The 19,111-nt window shown below is 37.7% G+C and overlaps 1 protein-coding gene across 1 annotated transcript in view; it reads left to right on the top strand.

Annotated features, from left to right (window-relative positions):
* The window catches only part of KDM5A (lysine demethylase 5A), a 94,728-nt gene that overhangs the window by 38,923 nt on the left and 36,694 nt on the right, over positions 1-19,111 (top strand). The window contains exons 14-18 of the mRNA XM_027592596.2: positions 1,540-1,734; positions 15,879-16,060; positions 16,421-16,545; positions 17,032-17,182; positions 18,511-18,625. Of these exons, the coding sequence (XP_027448397.1) occupies positions 1,540-1,734; positions 15,879-16,060; positions 16,421-16,545; positions 17,032-17,182; positions 18,511-18,625 (768 nt within the window). The remainder of the gene's footprint in view (positions 1-1,539; positions 1,735-15,878; positions 16,061-16,420; positions 16,546-17,031; positions 17,183-18,510; positions 18,626-19,111) is intronic.

Here is a 19,111-nt window from a genome sequence, read left to right as displayed (position 1 = left end):
TTCAAGCCCCACATTGGGCTCCACACTGGGCGTGGAGCCTACTTAAAAAAAAAAAGTATGAGAATACTGCTTGATTTAGAGATAGTCTTATATTCTCAAAATGTGTTTCCTGTGATTGTCTTCTGCCTTTCTCAAAATGTGAATTCTTAAAGGTTCTTAAAGATCCATTTTCTTATTTTTTCTCTATCATAGTTTTCAAATATAAACTAAAACTCCCATTTAAATTACCCAAGTTTTTCCACTGGGCAGGAGGATAGAAGTTGGGGAAAGATAGAGAGGAGGGAGGAGGGATGGAAGAAATGTGTGTGTATATATGTGTGTGTTTTTGTGTACAGGCATACCTTGTTTTACTGCACTTTGCTTTATTGTACTCCACACATACTGCATTTTTTACAAATTGAGGGCTTGTGGCCACCCTGTGTCAAGACAGCAAGTCTTTTGGCACCATTTTTCCAATAGCATTTATTCATTTCATGTCTCTGTGTTACATTTTGTGAATTCTGGCAATATTTCATACTTTTTCATTATTATTTGTTATGGTGATCTGTGATTAGTAATTATGACTTGTTGAAGCTCTGCTGATGGTTAGCATTTTTTAGCAAGAAAGTATTTTTGAATTAAGTTGTGTACATTGTTTTTTTTTAGACACAATGCTATTGCACACTGAATAGACTATAGTATAATGTAAACATAACTTTTATATGCACTGGAAAACCAAATCACTCATTTTACTCACTTTATTGTGATACTTTATTTACGGTGGTCTGGAACTGAACCCACAGTATCTCCAAGGTATGCCTATATAGTATAACTAGTATCATAACTGGGCTTAAAGCTTGATGGGTAAATAATTTTCAGAATTTATCTTGAAGGGTGTATCTGATGATTTATGAAAAGTGATCATCTAGTGACTTGTTTATTCACTTAGGGAGAATAAAGTGTATAATCTCATGATTTCACTTGGATTCTCTTTAGGCCAGACTGATGTTTTTAAAAGAATTTTTAGATGCTAAAATGTAAATCATCTTTTGCTTTGGTTCTTATAATAAAAGTCAGTTAATGTGAATTGCTGAAGTAGTGCTTTTTTCCTCCCTTTTTCTTCTTCTTTTTTTTTTTTAACTTTTAATAACATCTTTGCTTTTTGGTCTGTGGAAACCTCCATGCTGAATATGTCCACTTAACCCTTTATTACCTAAATGTTTTTCCTTTTGTCTTTAAAGGCAGCTTATGTTAAAGTGGTCTAAAAGAGTTTGCTGCTTCATTTAAATATCAAGGAACTTGTACTTGTACATAATGACTAGAAAATTAATAGCTTAGGCTAGAAGCTTAGCATCTCAAATTATGGAAATTTTCTGTGGGAAGGCCTTTGAAAGTCCTGCTGGGCCATAAAGATTTAATATTTACATTTCCTCTTATGTTCAAATGGAGTTTGATATTCTGCCTTTTTTATAATAAAACAGAGGATCTGTAGGCTAAATAGTGGTTTTGTTCTGGAAGGTGTTATAAGCAAGTAATTTAATTTAACAATCTTGTTTACAGTTGCCCATTGGACGTCAGTGTGTCAATCATTACCGAAGGCTGAGGCGCCATTGTGTCTTTTCACATGAAGAACTCATTTTCAAGATGGCAGCAGATCCAGAATGCTTAGACGTGGGGCTGGCTGCCATGGTGTGCAAAGAATTGACTCTCATGACTGAAGAAGAGACAAGATTAAGGGAGTCTGTTGTACAAATGGTGAGTTTGTGGAGCACATTTTCTGTATTTGATACTGCTCATGGAATACACTAAAAATTGAACTTGTAGAAAGAATCCATTTTCATCTTTGATTCCTTTAGAAGTTGAATACAAAAATCACAAGTTTGGAGGGGTGTGTGTGTGTGTTTAAAGATTTATTTATTTGAGAGAGAGAGCACGCACACAATGGGGAGGGGCAGAGGGAGAGGGAGAGAGAATCTCAAGTACACTCTGCTGCTGAGCATGGGGCTTATCTCAGGAGATCAAGTCCTGAGCCGAAATCAAGAGTTGGGCACTTAACCAACTGCCACCCAGGCACCCTGGAGAAAGGTATATTTTTATATTTGCTCTTTTGGGTTCTACAAATTGAAAAGTTTTAGAAATCTTTATTTCACTTCTAGATTTTAAAAAATGGAATCTTGTCATGTAGAATTTCTTAGGTATATATTTTTTTAAGCCTTCTGCATACAGTATTATTTCTTTAAATGAGAAAGTTCAAATCCTTTTCTTTGAGCTTTGAAATTGAATAAAAGTTGTGTTTCTGTGATTCCAACTGGGGTGCATTGATTGGTGGTTTGGTTTTATTTTTTCCTCTTTCTAAGTAATTTAATGAGTAGGAAGTACTGAATAACCAAGTGTTAGGATTTTTTTTTTTCTTTTTTTCCCTCCAGTTTGGAAGCCAGTTGGATTTCTGGTGGAGTTCTTTATAATGGTGGTGGCTGGGCAGTGGGGTGGCCATACCCTCCCCACAAGTGTTGGGATTTTGAATACTTAGAATAAACTAAACCTTTGTCACAATCAAGATAATGAACATATCACCTTCAAATTTTTCTTATGCCCCTTTATGATCATTCCCTTTTGTCCCATTGCCCCTCTTCACTACTCCCACTCCACCCCCTTCTAGGAAAACACCAATCTGCTTTCTTTAGTGTGCCTTTTAAAAAAGTGTATTATTTAAATTGAATCACACAGTTTATAGTTTTTGTTTAGTTTCTTTCACTTAACATAATAGTGGTTGAGATTAATTTATGTTATTTTATTTATGTATTGTTTATTCTTTTTATTTGCCAAGTATTATTTATTGTATGGACCACAGTTTATCTCTTCATTTAAGAATGGACATTTTAATTGTTTTTAACTTTTGCCTGTTATGAGTTAATTAAGCTGCTGTGAACATTTCTGAACAAATTTCTATGTTGACATATACTTTCATTTCTCTTGGATAAATACTAGGACTGGAATGGCTGGGTCATATGACATGTGTGTGTTTAATTTTTTCTGAAAACTGCCAAACTGTATTCCAAAAACAGTTTTTATAGTTCTGTGAGGAATATGAGAGTTCCACCTGTCCTGCAATCTCACTGATATTTGGAATTTTAACTTTAGGTACTCTTTTTTTTTTTTTCTTTTTAAAGATTTTATTCACTTATTGGACAGAGAGAGTGAGTGAGCAAGAGAGAGTGCACAAGCTGGGGGAGAGGCAGAGGGAAAGAAGCAGACTCCCTGCTGAGCAGGGAGCCCAATGCAGGACTCGATCCCAGGACCCCGGGATCATGACCTGAGCAGGAGGCAGACATTTAACCGACTGAGCCACCCAGGCTTCCCCAACTAGAATTCTAATAGGTTTGTCGTAGTAGTTCATCATGGCTTTAATTTTAATGACTAATGATGATGAGTATCTTCTAGGTGCTTATTTGCTGTCTATGTATCTTTGAGGGAAGATTCTGTTCAAATCTTTTGCCCAACTTTTAAAACTTGGATTGTTACTGAATTTTGAAAGTTCTTTATATAATCTATATACAGATTCTTTACCAGATAGGTGATTTGGAAATATTATCTTCCAGTCTGTGGCTTGTCTTTTCCTTTTCTTAATAGTATTGTTTTGAAGAACAGGAGTTTCTTTGGTTTATCAATTTTTTCTTTTATGGCTTTTATGGCTTTTGGCATAGCCAAAAGGCTATATCTAAGAAATCTTTGCTTAACTCAAGATCACAGATTTTCTCCTATGTTTCCCAGAATTTTTTTAGTTTTAGCTCATACATTTATGTGTATGCCTCTATTTCAAATTAATTTTTGTATGTGGAATGAGTTATGGATCCAAGTTTATTTTCTTGCATATGTCACTTATGTTTTCACGCCCACTTATAAGATTACTAATTTGAGATCTCCTGTTTTGGCTTAATAACCAAGTAACCAAGAATAACAAGAACAATTGGTAGGTTGAGAAGGCACTTTATTTTTTGACATATCCCAAGGTGGTAGAATGTAACAGAAGCCTTGTTTCCTCTCAATAAAATCAGAATTTTCTTGAAAACAGCATTTTCAGTTAGAAAAGTTTATATAATCACAAAATTAAGGACTTTGTTTCTATTTTGAAAGAATTTCAAATATTGGGCTCTCTCTATACATATTGTTAGATTTGAAGAGTTTTAAGAAAATGAATATAGGTTTAAGCTGAAGAAAACTATTGTAGTGGATAGCGATTTGGATCTGAAAAGTAAAAGAGAAATCGATTTCACCACTCTTTTTATGGGCATAAATGGGGAAAAAAATCTTTAAACAAAAGCCATGTATAGCTATATATAAAGCTGTATAAAGCTATACATATTACAAATGATGTAAATATTATTATTGTAAGCTAATTATTTTTAAGAATTTAAGTTAACTTGAAAATAAGAATTTTTACTAAATAGATTTCTTTTTCTAGTTTGAATTACCTGTGATAAGAAACAAGAAGGGCACCTGGGTGGTTCAGTCAGTTAGGTGTCTGCCTTCAGTTCAGGTCATGATCTCAGGGTTCTGGGATTAAGACCCTTGGTGGGCTCCCTGCTAAGTGGGGAGTCTGCTTCTCCCTGTCCCTCTGTCCCTCTGCCCTGCTCATGCTCTCTCTCTCTCTCAAATAAATAAAATCTTAAAAAAAAAAAAAAAAGGAAGAACAAGATACAAGTGAATCTTGTTTTTGTTTTTTTAAAAAAATCTTTTGAGGTAAGTGAATGGATGACTGATATAATTAATATTCTCATGTTATGCCTATATTCTTAAAAGTTTTCTTGATTGCTTTTTATTAGTCTCTTTTATTTTTTATTTTTATTTATTACTATTTTTTAAAGATTTTATTTATTTATTCATTTGACAGAGAGAGACACAGCGAGAGAGGGAACACAAGCAGGGGGAGTGGGAGAGGGAGAAGCAGGCTTCCCACTGAGCAGGGTGCGCAATGTGGGGCTCGATCCCAGGACCTTGGGACCATGACCTGAGTCGAAGGCAGACGCTTAATGACTGAGCCACCTTGGCGTCCCTCTTATTTTTTTTTTTAAAGATTTTTAAAATTTATTTGACAGAGACAGCGAGAGAGGGAACACAAGCAGGGGGAGTGGGAGAGGGAGAAGGAGGCTTCCCACTGAGCAGGGAGCCCGACTCGGGGCTTGATCCCAGGACCCTGGGATCATGACTTGAGCCAACGAAGGCAGATGTTTAACAACTGAGCCACCCAGGTGCCCCAATTATTATTTTTTAAATAAAACTGTCTTTTAGGGGCTCCTGGGTGGCTCAGATGGTTAAGCGTCTGCGTTTGGCTCAGGTCATGATCCCAGGGTCCTGGGATCTAGCCCCACATCAGGTTCCCTTCTCAGCAGGGAGCATGCTTCTCCCTCTCCTTCTCCTGCTCCCCCGCTTGTGCTTTCTTGTTCTCTCTGTCAAATAAACAAATAGAATCTTAAAAAAAAAAAAAAAAAAAAGACTCTTTTTTGAGTAGTTGAAAGTTCACAGCAAAATGAGGGAAAGGGTAGGGTACAGAGATTTCCCATATATCTTACATCCCCACACATGCAATGCCTTCTACATTATCAACGTGTCCTACCAGAGTGGTAACATTTGTTACAGTTGATAAACCTGCATTGACACATCATAATCACCCAAAGCCCATAGTTTATATTATGGTTCACTCTTGGTGTATATTCTGTGTGTTTGGATGAATATATAATGACATGTATCCATCATTATAGTATCATACAGAATATTTTCACTTCACTAAAATTTCACTGTGTTTCACCTATTCATCTCTACCTGCCCTTCCACTGGCAAATACTGATCTTTTTACTATCTCTGTAGTTTTGCCTTTATGTCATATGGTTGAAATCATACAGTGTGTGGTCTTTTCAGATTGCCTTTCATTTTTTCATGTGACTGTCCAGTTCCAGCATGATTTATTGAAAAGACTATCTTTGCTCCATTGTGTTGCCTTCTTTGTGAAAGATCAGTTGACTGTTTCTACATCCTCTCTTGTGTCCCATTGATTGATTTGTCTATTATTTTGTAATACCACATAGTCTTCATTACTAGTGTAGCTTTGTAGTGTTTTAAAAGTTCTATTTATTTTTTATTTGATATAGTTAACACACGATTTAGTTTCAGGTGTACTATTTATAGTAAGTCTTGAAGTGAAATAGTGTTAGTCTTCTGACTTTGTTCTTCTGCAGTATTGAGCTATTATGAGTCTTTTACCTTTTCATATAAACTTTAGAATACTTTGTCAATATCCATAAAATAACTTGCTGGGGGCGCCTGGGTGGCTCAGTTGGTTAAGCGAAGCCTTCGGCTCAGGTCATGATCCTGGAGTCCTGGGACTGAGTCCCGCATTGGGCTCCCTGCTCAGCAGTGAGTCTGCTTCTTCCTCTGACCCTCCCCCCCTCATGCTCTCTCTCTCTATCTCATTCTCTCTCTCAAATAAATAAAATCTTTTAAAAAAATAATTTTTTTTTTAGATTTATAGATTAAGTTGGGAAGAACTGACATCTTGACAACACTGAACATGGAACACCTCTATCCATGAACATGGAACACCTCTCCATTTATTTAGCTCTTCTTTGAATTTGTTCATAGGAGTTCTGTAGTTTTCTTTCTTATACATGTTTTGTTAGAAACCTACGTATTTCGTTTTTGGAGGGTGCTAATATAAATAGTAATTTGTTTTTAATTTCAAAATCCACTTGTTTATTACTGGCATATAGGAAAGAACTGTGCTATTATTGCTTATTAGTTCCAGGAGTGTTTTTGTCAGTTTTTTCAGATTTTCTTCATGGATGATCTTATGATCCATGAACAAAGATGGTTTGGTTTCTTCCTTCCCAAACTGTATCCTTTTTATTTCCTGTTCTTTTCTTATTGTATTAGCTAGGCCTTCCTGCTGAAAAGGAGTGGTGGGAGGGGACATTGTTGTCTTATACCTGATCATAGTAGAAAAATTTGTCAGGAATGGGTGTCAAATGCTTTTTCTGCATTTATTGATAGAATCATCTGGCAGGGTTTGAGAGGATTGACTCCAGTTTTGAAAGAAGTTCTAATTGTTGCATACTTGGGATAAATTCCACTTGATTTTGTCATGTAATCATATTGTATATTGTTGGATTCAACTTGCTAATTTTATTGAAGATTTTTGCACCTATGTTCATGAGAGATATTGGCCTGTAGTGGTTTTTGGTAGCAGGGTAATGTTGGCCTCATAGAATGAGTTAAGTGTTTCCGGTGCTTCTATCCTCTGAGAGAGATTATAGAGAACTGGTATAATTTCTTCCATAAGTGTTTGGTAGAATTCACCAATGAACCCATTTGGGTCTGGTGCTTTTTGTTTTGGAAGGTTTTTAATTATTGATTTGATTTCCTCAATAGAAGTATAGAGCTATTCAGATTGTGTGTGTGTGTGTGTGAATTTTGACAGGTTGTCTTTCCAGGAATTGGTCCATTTCACCTGGTCATGAAAGTTGTGGGCATAGAGTTGTTTATAGTATTCTTGCATTATACTTTCAATATCCATGGGATCTTTAGTGATGTCTCCTTTTTCATTTCTGATTTTAGTAATTTGTGTCTTTTTGTTTTTTAGTTAGCTCAGCTAGAGGCGTATCAATATCATTGAACTTCTCTTAGGACCAGCTTTTGGTTTTATTGATTTTTCTCTATTGATTTCCTTTTTTTAATTTTACTGATTTCTGCTCTAATTCCTTTTTTTAAAAATTTATTTATTTTTTAAAAGATACTATTTTTTTTATTTGACAGAGAGAGAGCAAGCATAAGCAAGGGGAGTGGGAGAGGGAAAAGCAGGCTTCCCGCCAAGCAGGGAGCCAGCCCAATGCAGGGCTTGATCCCAGGACCCTGGGACCATGACCCGAGCCAAAGGCAGACGCTTAACAACTGAGCCACCCAGGCAGCCCTCTAACTCTTTTTTTAAAAAAGATTTTACGTATTTATTTTATTTTATTTTTTTAAGATTTTATTTATTCATGAGAGACAGAGGGAGAAGCAGGTTTCCCGCTGAGCAGGGACCCTGATGTGGGACTCGATCCCAGAACCCCAGGATCATGACCTGAGCCGAAGGCAGACGCTTAACCGACTGAGCCACCCAGGTGCCCTATTTATTTATTTTAGAGAGAGAGAGCGAGTAAGTGGAGGGAGGGGCAGAGGGAGAGGGAGAGAGAGAATCTTAAGCAGACTATGCACTGAGCATGAAGCTCAATGCAGGGCTTGATCTCATGATCCTGAGATCATGACCTGAGCGAAAATCAGGAGTTGGATGCTTAACCAACTGAGCCGCCCAGGCACCATGCCCCTCTTCTGCTTTCTTTGGATTTAATTTGGTCTTCTTTGTCTAGTTTCCTAAAGTGGAAACTTAGGTTATTCATTTTATATATGTTTATTTGAAATGGAACTCCTTAGTAGAATGTGACTCTTGATTTTGGGGTTGTGAATTCGAGCCCCATGTTGGGTGTAGAGATTACTTAAAAATAAAATCTTAAAAAAAAAAAAGGAATTCCTTTCCCATTGCTTGGTGTCTGTCTTTTGAAGCTTGTAATTTAAGCATAGGTACACTTCATTTTAATGTGCCTTTGCTTTCTTGTGCTTCATAAATACTGTGTTTTTTACAAATTGAAGGTTTGTGGCAACCTCGCATTGAGCAGGTTTATTAGCCCCATTTTTCCAACAGTATTTGCTCACTTTGTGTCTCTCTCACATTTGGTAATTCTCACAATATTTCAGACTTTTTATTTTATTTCATTTATTTACTCTGTTCATTTTTCATTGTCGTATAATATACAGCATTATAGGGACACCTGGGTGGTTCAGTCGGTTAAGTGTCTGCCTTTGGTTCAGGTCATGATCCCGGGGTCCTGGGATCGAGCCCCACATCAGGCTCCCTACTCAGTGGGGAGTCTGCTTCTCCCTCTTCCTCTCCCCCTGCTTGTACTTGCTCTCTCTCTCTGTGACAAACAAATAAAATCTTTAAAAATTATACACACACACACACACACACACACACACACACACACACACACACACGGTGTTATATTAGTTTCAGGTGTACAATATAGTGATTCAGCAATTCTGTACATTACTCAGTGCTCATCACAATAAGTGTACTCTTAATCCCCTTCACCTGTTTTACCCATCTCCCCATCCACCTCCCTTCTGGTAACCACCAGTTTATTCTCTGTATTTAATAGGATCTGGGGCATCTGGCTGACTCAGTTGGTGACTCTTCATCTCAGGGTCATGAGTTTGAGCCCCATGTTGGGTGGAAAGCTTACTTAGAAAAAGAAAGTGGAATACTCTTAATAGAGTCTCAGGGGTTTTTTTGTTTGTTTCTTTTTCTTTGTTTTGTTTCTTAAATTCCACGTATGAATGAAATCAGATGGTATTTGTCTTTGATTTATATTACTTAGCATTATCTCTTCTAGGTCCTTCCATATTGTTGCAGATGGCAAGTTTTCATTCTTTTTATATTCCACTGTATGTATATCACATCTTCTTTATCCATTCAACTTGAGTTGCTTTCATAATTTGGCTATTGTAAATAATGCTGTAATAAACATAGGGGTGCATATATCTTTTCCAGTTAGTGTTTTCGTATTCTTTGGGTAAATACCCAGTAGCGCAGTTACTAGATCATGTGGTGATTCTATCTTTAATTTTTTGAGGAACCTCCGTATGTTTTCCACAATGGCTGCACCAGTTTTCCTTCCCACTAACAGTGCATGATGGTTCCTTTTTCTCCACATCCTTGCCAACACTTGTTTCTTGCGTTTTTTATTTTAATCATTCTGATAGGTGTGGAATGATATCTCATTGTGGTTTTGATTTGCATTTCTCTGATGAGTGATGTTGAGCATCTTTTCATGTGTCTCTTCGCCATCTGTATGTCTTTGGAGAAATGTCTGTTTATGTCTTCTGCCCTTTGGTTTTTTTCGTTTTGTTTTGTTTTGTTTTGTTTTGTTTTGTTTTAAGTACGCTTGAACTCACGATCCTGAGATCAAGACCTGAGCTGAGATCAAGAGTTGGACGCTTAACCGACTAAGCCACCCAGGCACCCCTGCCCAATTTTTACTTGATCAGACTTTTTCATTATTATATTTGTTATGGTCATTTTGATGAGTGATCTTTGATGTTACCGTTGTCATTTTTTTGGGTGCCACAACCTGTGCTTATGTAACAGTGAACTTAGTAGGTAAATGTTGTGTATATTCTGCCTGCTCTACCAACTGGCTCTTTTCTCGTATCTCTTTGTCTGATTGTCAGTCTTCTTTGTTCTTTGAGACACAACAATATTGAAATTAGGCCAATTAATAACCCTACAACGTCCTTTTAAGTTCAAGCAGAAGGAAGAGTCACATGTCTGTTACTTCAGATCAGAAACTGGAAATGATTGAGCTTAGTGAGGAAGGCATGTGGAAAGACTAGATGGTTCAAAAGCTGGGCTTCTTGTGCCAAAGAGTTAGCCAGGTTGCAAATGCAAAGGAAAAGTTCTTGAAGGAAATTAAAAGTACTACTCTAGTGAACGCATGAACAATAAGAAACCAAAAGAGCCTTATTGCTGATATGGTGAAAGTTCTAGTGATCTGAGATAAAAGATGGAACCAGCCATAACATTTCCTTATGCCAAGGCCTAATCCATAGCAAGGCCCTAACTCCTCAGTTTTATGTAGGCCGAGAGTGGTAAGGAAGTTGCAGAGGTTTGAAGCTAACAGACGTTGGTTCATGAGGTTTAAGGAAAGAAGTCATCTCCATACTACAGAAATGCAAGGTGAAGCAGCAAGTGCTGATGTAGAAGCTGCAACAGGTTATCCAGAAGATCTTGCTAAAATCATCAGTGAAGGTAGCTACACTAAGTACAGATTTTCATTGTAGACGAAACTGCCTTCTGTTGGAAGAAGATGCCGTCTAGGACTTTTGTACCTAGAAAGAAGTTAATGCCTTGCTTCAAAGTTTCAAAGGAGAGGCTGACTCTCTTGTTAGGGGCTAATACAGCTGATGACTTTAAGTTGAAGCCAGTGCTCATTTACCATTCTGAAAAGCAGGGTCCTTAAGGATTATGCTAAATCTACTCTGTATTCTATAACTGGAACAACAAAGCCTGGATGACAGCACATCTGTTTACAAATGGTTTGGACCTACTCTGCAGAGAAAAAGATGGTTTCAAAATATGACTGCTTGTTAGCAGTGCACCTGGTCACCTCAGAGCTCTGATGGAGATGTCCAGCAAAACGAATGTTGTTTTCATGCGGCAAACAGAACATCTGTTCCGCAGGGGCGCCTGGGTGGTTCAGTCGTTAAGCGTCTGCTTTGGCTCAGGTCATGATCCTCGGATCGAGCCCTGCATCGGGCTCTCTGCTCCACGGGAAGCCTGCTTCTCTCCCACTCGCCCTGCTTGTGTTCCCTCTCTCGCTGTGTGTCTCTCTCTGTCAATAAATAAATAAAGTCTTTAAAAAAAAAAAAATCTGTTCTGCAGCCCGTGGATCAAGGAGTCATTTGACTTTCAAGTCTTACTAGTTAAGAACTATATTTTGTAAGGCTATAGCTGCCATGGATAGTGATTCTTCTGAAGGATCTAGGCAGAGTAAATTGAAAACTTTCTGGAAAAAAGGTTCACTATCCTAGATTCCATTAAGAACATCCATGATAGGGGCGGGGCGCCTGGGTGCCTTAGATGGTTAGGCGTCTGCCTTCGGCTCAGGTCATGATCCCGGGGTCCTGGGATCGAGCCCCGCATCGGGCTCCCTGCTCCATGGGAGGCCTGCTTCTCCCTCTCCCACTCCCCCTGCTTGTGTTCCTGCTCTCGCTGTCTCTCTTTGTCAAATCAATAAATAAAATCTTAAAAAAAAAATCCGTGATAGATGGAACAAGATCCAAATATCAACATGAACAGGAGTTTAGAAGTTGATTGCAATCTTGGCATGGATGACTGAGGTGTTCAAGATTTGAGTGGAGGAAGTAAATGCAGATGGGGTGGAAATAGCAGAACTAGAATTAGAAGTAGAGCCTGAAGATGGGACTGAATTGCTATAATCTCATGATAAAATTTGAGCAGATGAAAAGTTGCTTCTTACGGATAAGCAAAGAAAGTGGTTTCTTTTTTTTTTAAAGATTTTTTTTATTTAACATTATCATATCATATCATACATCATATCATATTTTTATTATCATTATCCCCATGACCCTGGGATCATAACCTGAACCAAAGGCAGATGCTTAATGACTGAGCCACTCAGGTGCCCCAAGAAAGTGGTTTCTTGAGATGAAATCTGCTGGTGAAGATGCTGTGAAGATTATTTAAACAACGACAAAGAATTTAGAATATTACATAAACTTAGTGGATAAAGCAGTGGCAGGGTTTTAGAGGATTGACTCCAGTTTTGAAAGAAATTCTAACTGTGGGTAAAATGCTGTCAAACAGCATTGTATGCTTGAGAAGTCACATGTGAGAGAAAGAGACAATTGATGTGGCAGACTCCGTTGTTGTTGTTTTAAGTAGGCTCCACGCCCCCTGTGGAGCTTGAACTCATGGCTCTGAGATCAAGAGTCATGTGCTCTACCAACAGAGCCACCCAGGTGCCCCAGACTCCATTGTTTTATTTTAAGAAATTGCTACAGCCACCCCCAACCTTCAGCAACCAGCACCCTGATCAGTCAGCAGCATGATAAACATGGAGACAAGACCCTCCACCAGTGAAAATCTCAGATGATGTTGAGCATTTTTTTAGCAATATTTTTAAATTAAGGTATATATATTGCTTTTTTAGACATAATACTATTGCACATTTAATAGGCTACAGTATAGGGGAAATAGAACTTTTATATGTGCTGAGAAACAGAAAGTTCATTGGACTTGTTTTATTATGATATTCGTTTTATTGTTGTGGTCTGGAACCAAACCCGCAATATCTCCGGGTCTGCTTGTACATTGGTAGAGACTCATGAAGTCAGTTTTATGGTATAGTCTTATTTCGGGTTTAACTTGTGTTATTAATGGGGCATTGTTTTTCCTTTTTGTGCAATAATTTGAATATCACATCTCTTGATCATTTTATTTATCCTTTGATCACATTTCTCTAGGGACTCTTTTCTTATAAACTTCTTGTGCCCCTGAGACACTAATCTCTACCCTTTCTTTGCATATTGTCTTTCCTATCTTGAAAAAGTTTTCATTTTTTTCCTTCCAGAAAACTTCTTGAGTGGTTTTTCTGTGGTCACTGCCCTTATTTCCTTTTTATCCCTTAATTGTCACTGTCATTCTGAAACTCAGAATTTGCTGGTGACTTTATTGCCAAGTGTAGTTGTTTCTTTGTCTTTTATCCCATGACCTCTTTGTTGCACTATATTTTGCTTTTGTTCCTTTTCCTAACACTCGCTCTCCTGTTTCTTCAGCATCTGATAATACTTGCCAGTCACTTTTTTAAATTTTTTTTATTTTTAAAGATTTTATTTATTTATTTGACAGAGAGAGAGAGCACGAGAGCAGGAACACAAGCAGGGGGAGTGGAAGAGGGACAAGCAGGCCTCCCGCCGAGCAGGGAGCCTGATATGGGACTCGATACCAGGACCCTGGGATCATGACCCGAGCTGAAGGCAGACGCTTAACTGAGCCACCCAGGCACCCCTGCCAGTCACTTTTTAATAAAAGATATATTTATTTATTTATTTTAGAGAGAGAGAGAACGAGCGAGCTGGGGGAGGGACAGGGAGAGGGAGAGAGGGAATCCACAAGCGGACTCCCTGCTGAGCATGGAGCCTGACTTGGGGCTGCATCCCAGGACCCAGAGATCATGACCTGAGTTGAAACCAAGAGTCGGCCTCTCAACCAAGTGAGCCACCAAGGCGCCCCTTGCCAGTCACTTTTAATCATTTTCCTCATCTTCCTCAATTGCCAGTGTTTGCAGGGTGCAGCCTTTGATGTTTTATTGTTTTTCTTTTGTGCTACTTTTCAAGGAGTTCTTAGCCTTTCTTAGGATTTTACCTCTCTTTCAGCTATTACCTTGTGGTTTCATTTCTCAGGTCTTGATATTTCCTCCTAGTTTGTGCAAACACAGGAATTATTGTCACTCTGAAAGACGTGTCATGTCCCGTCACCCATTTGTAATCCGGGTCTCCTTGGGATTACTGTACATTTCTGTTTAGCTTTTTGTAATCTCACTTTCAGCATCTGACATAGAATATCATCTCCTCTCCATCTTCCTTTCACAGACCACTTTATTAATTGCTGGTAAATATCAGGATAATTATTTAAAAAATTAATGTGATCCTTGACTCATCTGTCTATTTGATAGTCATCTGCTATCTAGTTTGAAGTTTTTATTTGTTTATTTTGCAATGTCTCTCATCACTTCTACTCCCCCCCCTTTTTTTCTTTACTGCTACTGTTTAGTTCCATTCCTTAATTTTCTCACCTTGGTTATTTCAAACAGCCTTTTAATTTGTATCTCTTTTTTCTTCTCTCCACTTCCTCCTAATAATTTATAATTTTCTGAGCTGTAATGTTAGAAAGCATTACAAGGAAAAATTGTTCTGTGATAGCAAAGCTTAGGACATGGTAGATTAAGAAAAAAATCAACTGGGGATAAAGAAATAATAAATGATTCTTTACTGTAAAACTTCTATGACGTGCTGGTGTTCATTGATAATCTCTTAAATTGTGGGGGATATAGTAATACATAGCATTTCCCCGTAGACTAAGTTTTTTGCAGAGTATCTTCTAGGGCTAAGGGTTCCTGAAGCATATAGGATTTGGTGTAAAATTTATTTGAGACCGAGAGAGAGAGAAAGAAAGCGAGCGTGGGGGGGAGGGGCAGAGAGAGAGGGAGAATCCCACGCCGATTTAACTGACTGAGCCATCCAGGTGCCCCAGATCTCGATGTATTAATGTCCTGTTTGCCAGCTGTTCTGACACTGTGTAAATTCTTGTAAGCTAAGAAATACCTGCAGTGCATTTTGGAACCATTTTTACATGAAATAATTTTTAAAGCAAATATTAAATGCTAATATGAGAAATGGGAAGATATGAGAGCATAGTTAAGAGACATGTAGATTAAAACCAGTATCAAAAACAAAATCTGTGTTGCAAGAATTGAATTGTGTCTGCCAGTGAATAAATTTTCGGGGTTTTACCTTGGGTAAGTGAAAAAAGTTTGCTTTCTTGTGTATTAAATGGAAGTCTTTATAAAATGCACTCAAATGCTCTTACTAAGCTGGCAGATTGAATTTAATTAACCTTTTTGATGTCTTGCTGAAGTAGATTCTATTTTGATTTGCATAGTTTAATTTTTACTACTTTATCTTTGCATCTGTATTTATTAGTGTTATTTTTTGGATCTTTGATAACTAATATATCTGTATTCAGGATTCAGGGGTGTATTATCCCTGGGACAAAAAAAATTTTTTAATTTTTTTCTTGTTTTAAGGAGAAGACAAAATCATATGAAACAATATATAGCTTCATGAATTGTTATATAGTAAACTTTGTTGTCATCACAATTCTGGTCAAGAAATAGAACTTTGTTAGCCACCCCAAAAGTACCTCCCAATTACAATTTCCCTCCTTCCCCTCAACAATGACTGATTTGACATTTGTAGTAGTAAGTTCCTTGCATTTAAAAAATAGTTGTTTCAGTCAGATGTGTATTCTTCCACACCAAGGTTTAGTCTTTCCCACTTTAAAAAAATTAAGAATGATTAATTTTAGAAAGTGTTTTGATGTGTCATTTTACCTCCCGTGTATATATCTTAAGTCAGATTTACCTGTAGAAAAAAATTTAGTAACTTTAAGTTCTTTGATGCTTGAGAGCCTAGAAAGACTTGATGTAGTGATGTGAATTGTATTTCAGGGTGTCCTAATGTCAGAAGAAGAAGTATTTGAACTTGTTCCTGATGATGAGCGACAGTGTTCAGCTTGCAGAACCACATGTTTTCTCTCTGCTCTCACATGTTCCTGTAATCCTGAGCGCCTTGTGTGTCTCTACCATCCAACTGATCTGTGCCCCTGCCCGATGCAGAAGAAATGTCTTAGGTATCCTTACGTTTCTTGTAAAACTTGTTACTTCTTTTAAAACCAAATGCACTGTTCTTTGTAATTCCCCTTCCCCATGTGTGCACTGGTAACTTTTCCTTGTCTCTCTGCCTCCCTGCCGAGGACGAGTCCTTTAAAGTTGGCCCTAAACTTGACAACAAATGTTAGTTTTTTTAATCAATTGATTTCACATGTTCCCTGTCTCTCCCTGCATTAAAACTCTGTGGGTGGCTTTGATTTAAGACCCTATTTCCTTGGTCATTGTATTAAGCTGATTGTACTTAAAATTTATTTCAAGTTGTTGGTTTTTTGCAAAGTTTTAAATTTCTGTGTTTTTTGTTTGTTTTTCTTTGTTTTTAGGTACCGTTACCCATTAGAGGACCTCCCTTCTCTTCTGTATGGTGTGAAGGTCAGGGCACAATCCTATGACACGTGGGTCAGCCGTGTTACAGAAGCATTATCTGCCAACTTCAACCACAAGAAAGGTTAAGTTTCCTCCTTTTGTATGCATATACTGAAATTATTGTCACATTGAAAGAGGCTTTGTTTTGTTTTATGTGCTTTTCCTCCATTAAGGAAAAATTGTAGGCTTCATATGCGATTTGCGACTAATGGGTTGGTTGACTGACTATAGATTTAGTTTTCTATTTGAGAATTCTCTTTTACATAAAAAGTTAATATAAAATGGGACAGATAGCTAACTTGGCAGTAGATACGTATTTTGGGGAGCCATTATTACCAGTGGACTGCCACTGAAGGTTAATTAAGAAAAAGGAATTACCTTCCTGGAGAGAAATTGTCCGTAAGGATTAGGAATGAGCACCTGCTCTTAAGCTTTTATTGCAGTGGTGAGATTTTTAGAGCTGCAGTGTTTCCACTAATAGATTGATGACTAACTTGAGAGAGGTTGGTGAGTATTTTTAAATGACTTTTTATGTCTGTGGTCATAGTATATAGCTTTGTTTTTACAGATTTGATTGAATTACGAGTAATGCTGGAAGATGCTGAGGATAGGAAATACCCAGAGAATGATCTCTTTAGAAAACTCAGAGATGCTGTGAAAGAAGCTGAGACTTGCGCTTCTGTGGCTCAGCTGCTTCTGAGCAAAAAGCAGAAACACAGGTAAGACTAAGGAGAGTTCTCCAGTGGTTTCCTGTGGGGTTTTTTGGTTTTGTTTATTTGCTGGCCCCTCCCTATATTATCTTTGAGCTCTTGTCATGGCCATTCCCCTCCCACCCTCCCTCCAATCATGTCCCAATCTTCTCTCCTACTACTGTCCCTTCTTTCTTGCTCCACTCTGCAGTCCTCTTCCCCTTTGTGCTTTTCATACACGGCAGGCTCGGTTCTGCTTAGGGCCTTCTTAATTCTTCGCTCTTTGAGTGCTCTTCCCTGATATCTAGGTGGCTTGTTCCCTCACTTCTTTCAGGTCTTTTTCAGATAGCTGACACATTCTTGAAGAGGCCTTCTCTGACAACCCTTTATAAAATTGCAGCCTTTTTATTCTTCTTTCCTGCTCTGTTTTTCTCCTAGCCCTGTCACTTCCTGACATACTAATTTATTTATTATCCTTTCTTTCTTTCCCAGTCCCACTAGACACCTGCTAGACTAGAATGTTGGAGATTTTTTTATCCTTTTCTCGTTGCTCTATTTCTTGTGCTTAGAACAGTATCTGGCAGATACTGGATGTGCAATAAATATTTGTAAATAAATAAATGATACTACACGCTGAAGGCAGGTGGCAGCAAAGAGTAACCTTGAGGGATGCTGGAGAGGCTGTGTTATTACGTGTAGAAGTATGTGCCCTTAATTTAATGGAATTCACGTGTTAAATTTTCTGTGGTATTGTTTCGTATTCATGCCAACGATTTCCTGGTATCTGAACGGCTTTTGCTGTGGCCCTTCACATTGGGTTTTAAATTACTTTGTACGTTTTTTATTTGTACATTTGATTAGAGAACCTTTCTTTGAAGCATTGATCAGGGAATTTTCACCTGTCATTGGGTCACTAACCCCCTTGAAGAATCTGGCAAAAGTGTAGGGACCCTTTTCTTAGAAAAATGCACATACATATACAATTCTGAATCCGTTTCAGAGGGGCTTATTAGCCCCCAGCCAAGTTAAAGGCCCTTGTTCCACATTTTAAGCTTTTTGAAGTGGAAGATTTAGTTCTATTAACAAACATACTATTTTACTCTGAGGAATTTATTGACTGTTTCAAATGCTCAATACTTACAAGATTGGAGGAACTATAACTTGGAGAGTTGAATCTTTGAGTCATTAACTAATGAGGTAAAAACCTAATTTGGAAGTGATCACCATTACAGTGGAACCTCTCAAACACTCACATTCTGGGATAGCTTGGGTTAGAATTCTAGAGAGACTAGAAGCCCCTTTGATATCAGATGACTATGGATTTTTCTTACTTATGTCTCGATATTATTTCACATCAGGCAGAGCCCAGATAGTGGGAGGACTCGGACCAAACTGACAGTGGAAGAATTGAAGGCCTTTGTCCAACAACTTTTTAGTCTTCCATGTGTCATCAACCAAGCTCGACAAGTAAAGGTGGAGTATTACATTCTTTTCTTGGGTAATATCCTTTGTAGTTTGGGTTTCTGTTTTGGGTAAACAGTGTGTCTAGACTAGCTTTTTATTCTGTTTGTTTGTCACATAAGTGCTGCTGTTTGAAGTTTTTCAGTAGGCAGTAAGAATCCCCTGGTTTCGTTCTTAGCCTTTAATTCTCCTTTTAAAATTCTGGAACCAAGGGTAGTTAGTTTAGAATTTTTTTCTGCATTAATCTAGATCAGAATCCCCATTTAGCATAGATGTAATTGAAATGCAAGAAAATAGTTAAAAGAACCTGAATGTATCAGTAAGTTATTAGTTCATGAGCTTTTAAAAATGTGAGCTCTGAAATTACTAGATCCCTGATGGTTTCTTGAATTTGTACACAGTCTCAAAAAGTGTCTATCAAATATATTAATCAGCATAGTTTTAATCCTCTGATAGTTTGTGGTGTGTTTTGTGATTTGGCCATGGGCAGGGTATCTA

Source organism: Zalophus californianus, chromosome 9 (assembly GCF_009762305.2).
Source record: "Zalophus californianus isolate mZalCal1 chromosome 9, mZalCal1.pri.v2, whole genome shotgun sequence".
NCBI lineage: Eukaryota > Metazoa > Chordata > Mammalia > Carnivora > Otariidae > Zalophus > Zalophus californianus.
Note: the sequence above shows the minus strand (reverse complement) of the source record. Positions and strands in the feature narration are given on the sequence as shown.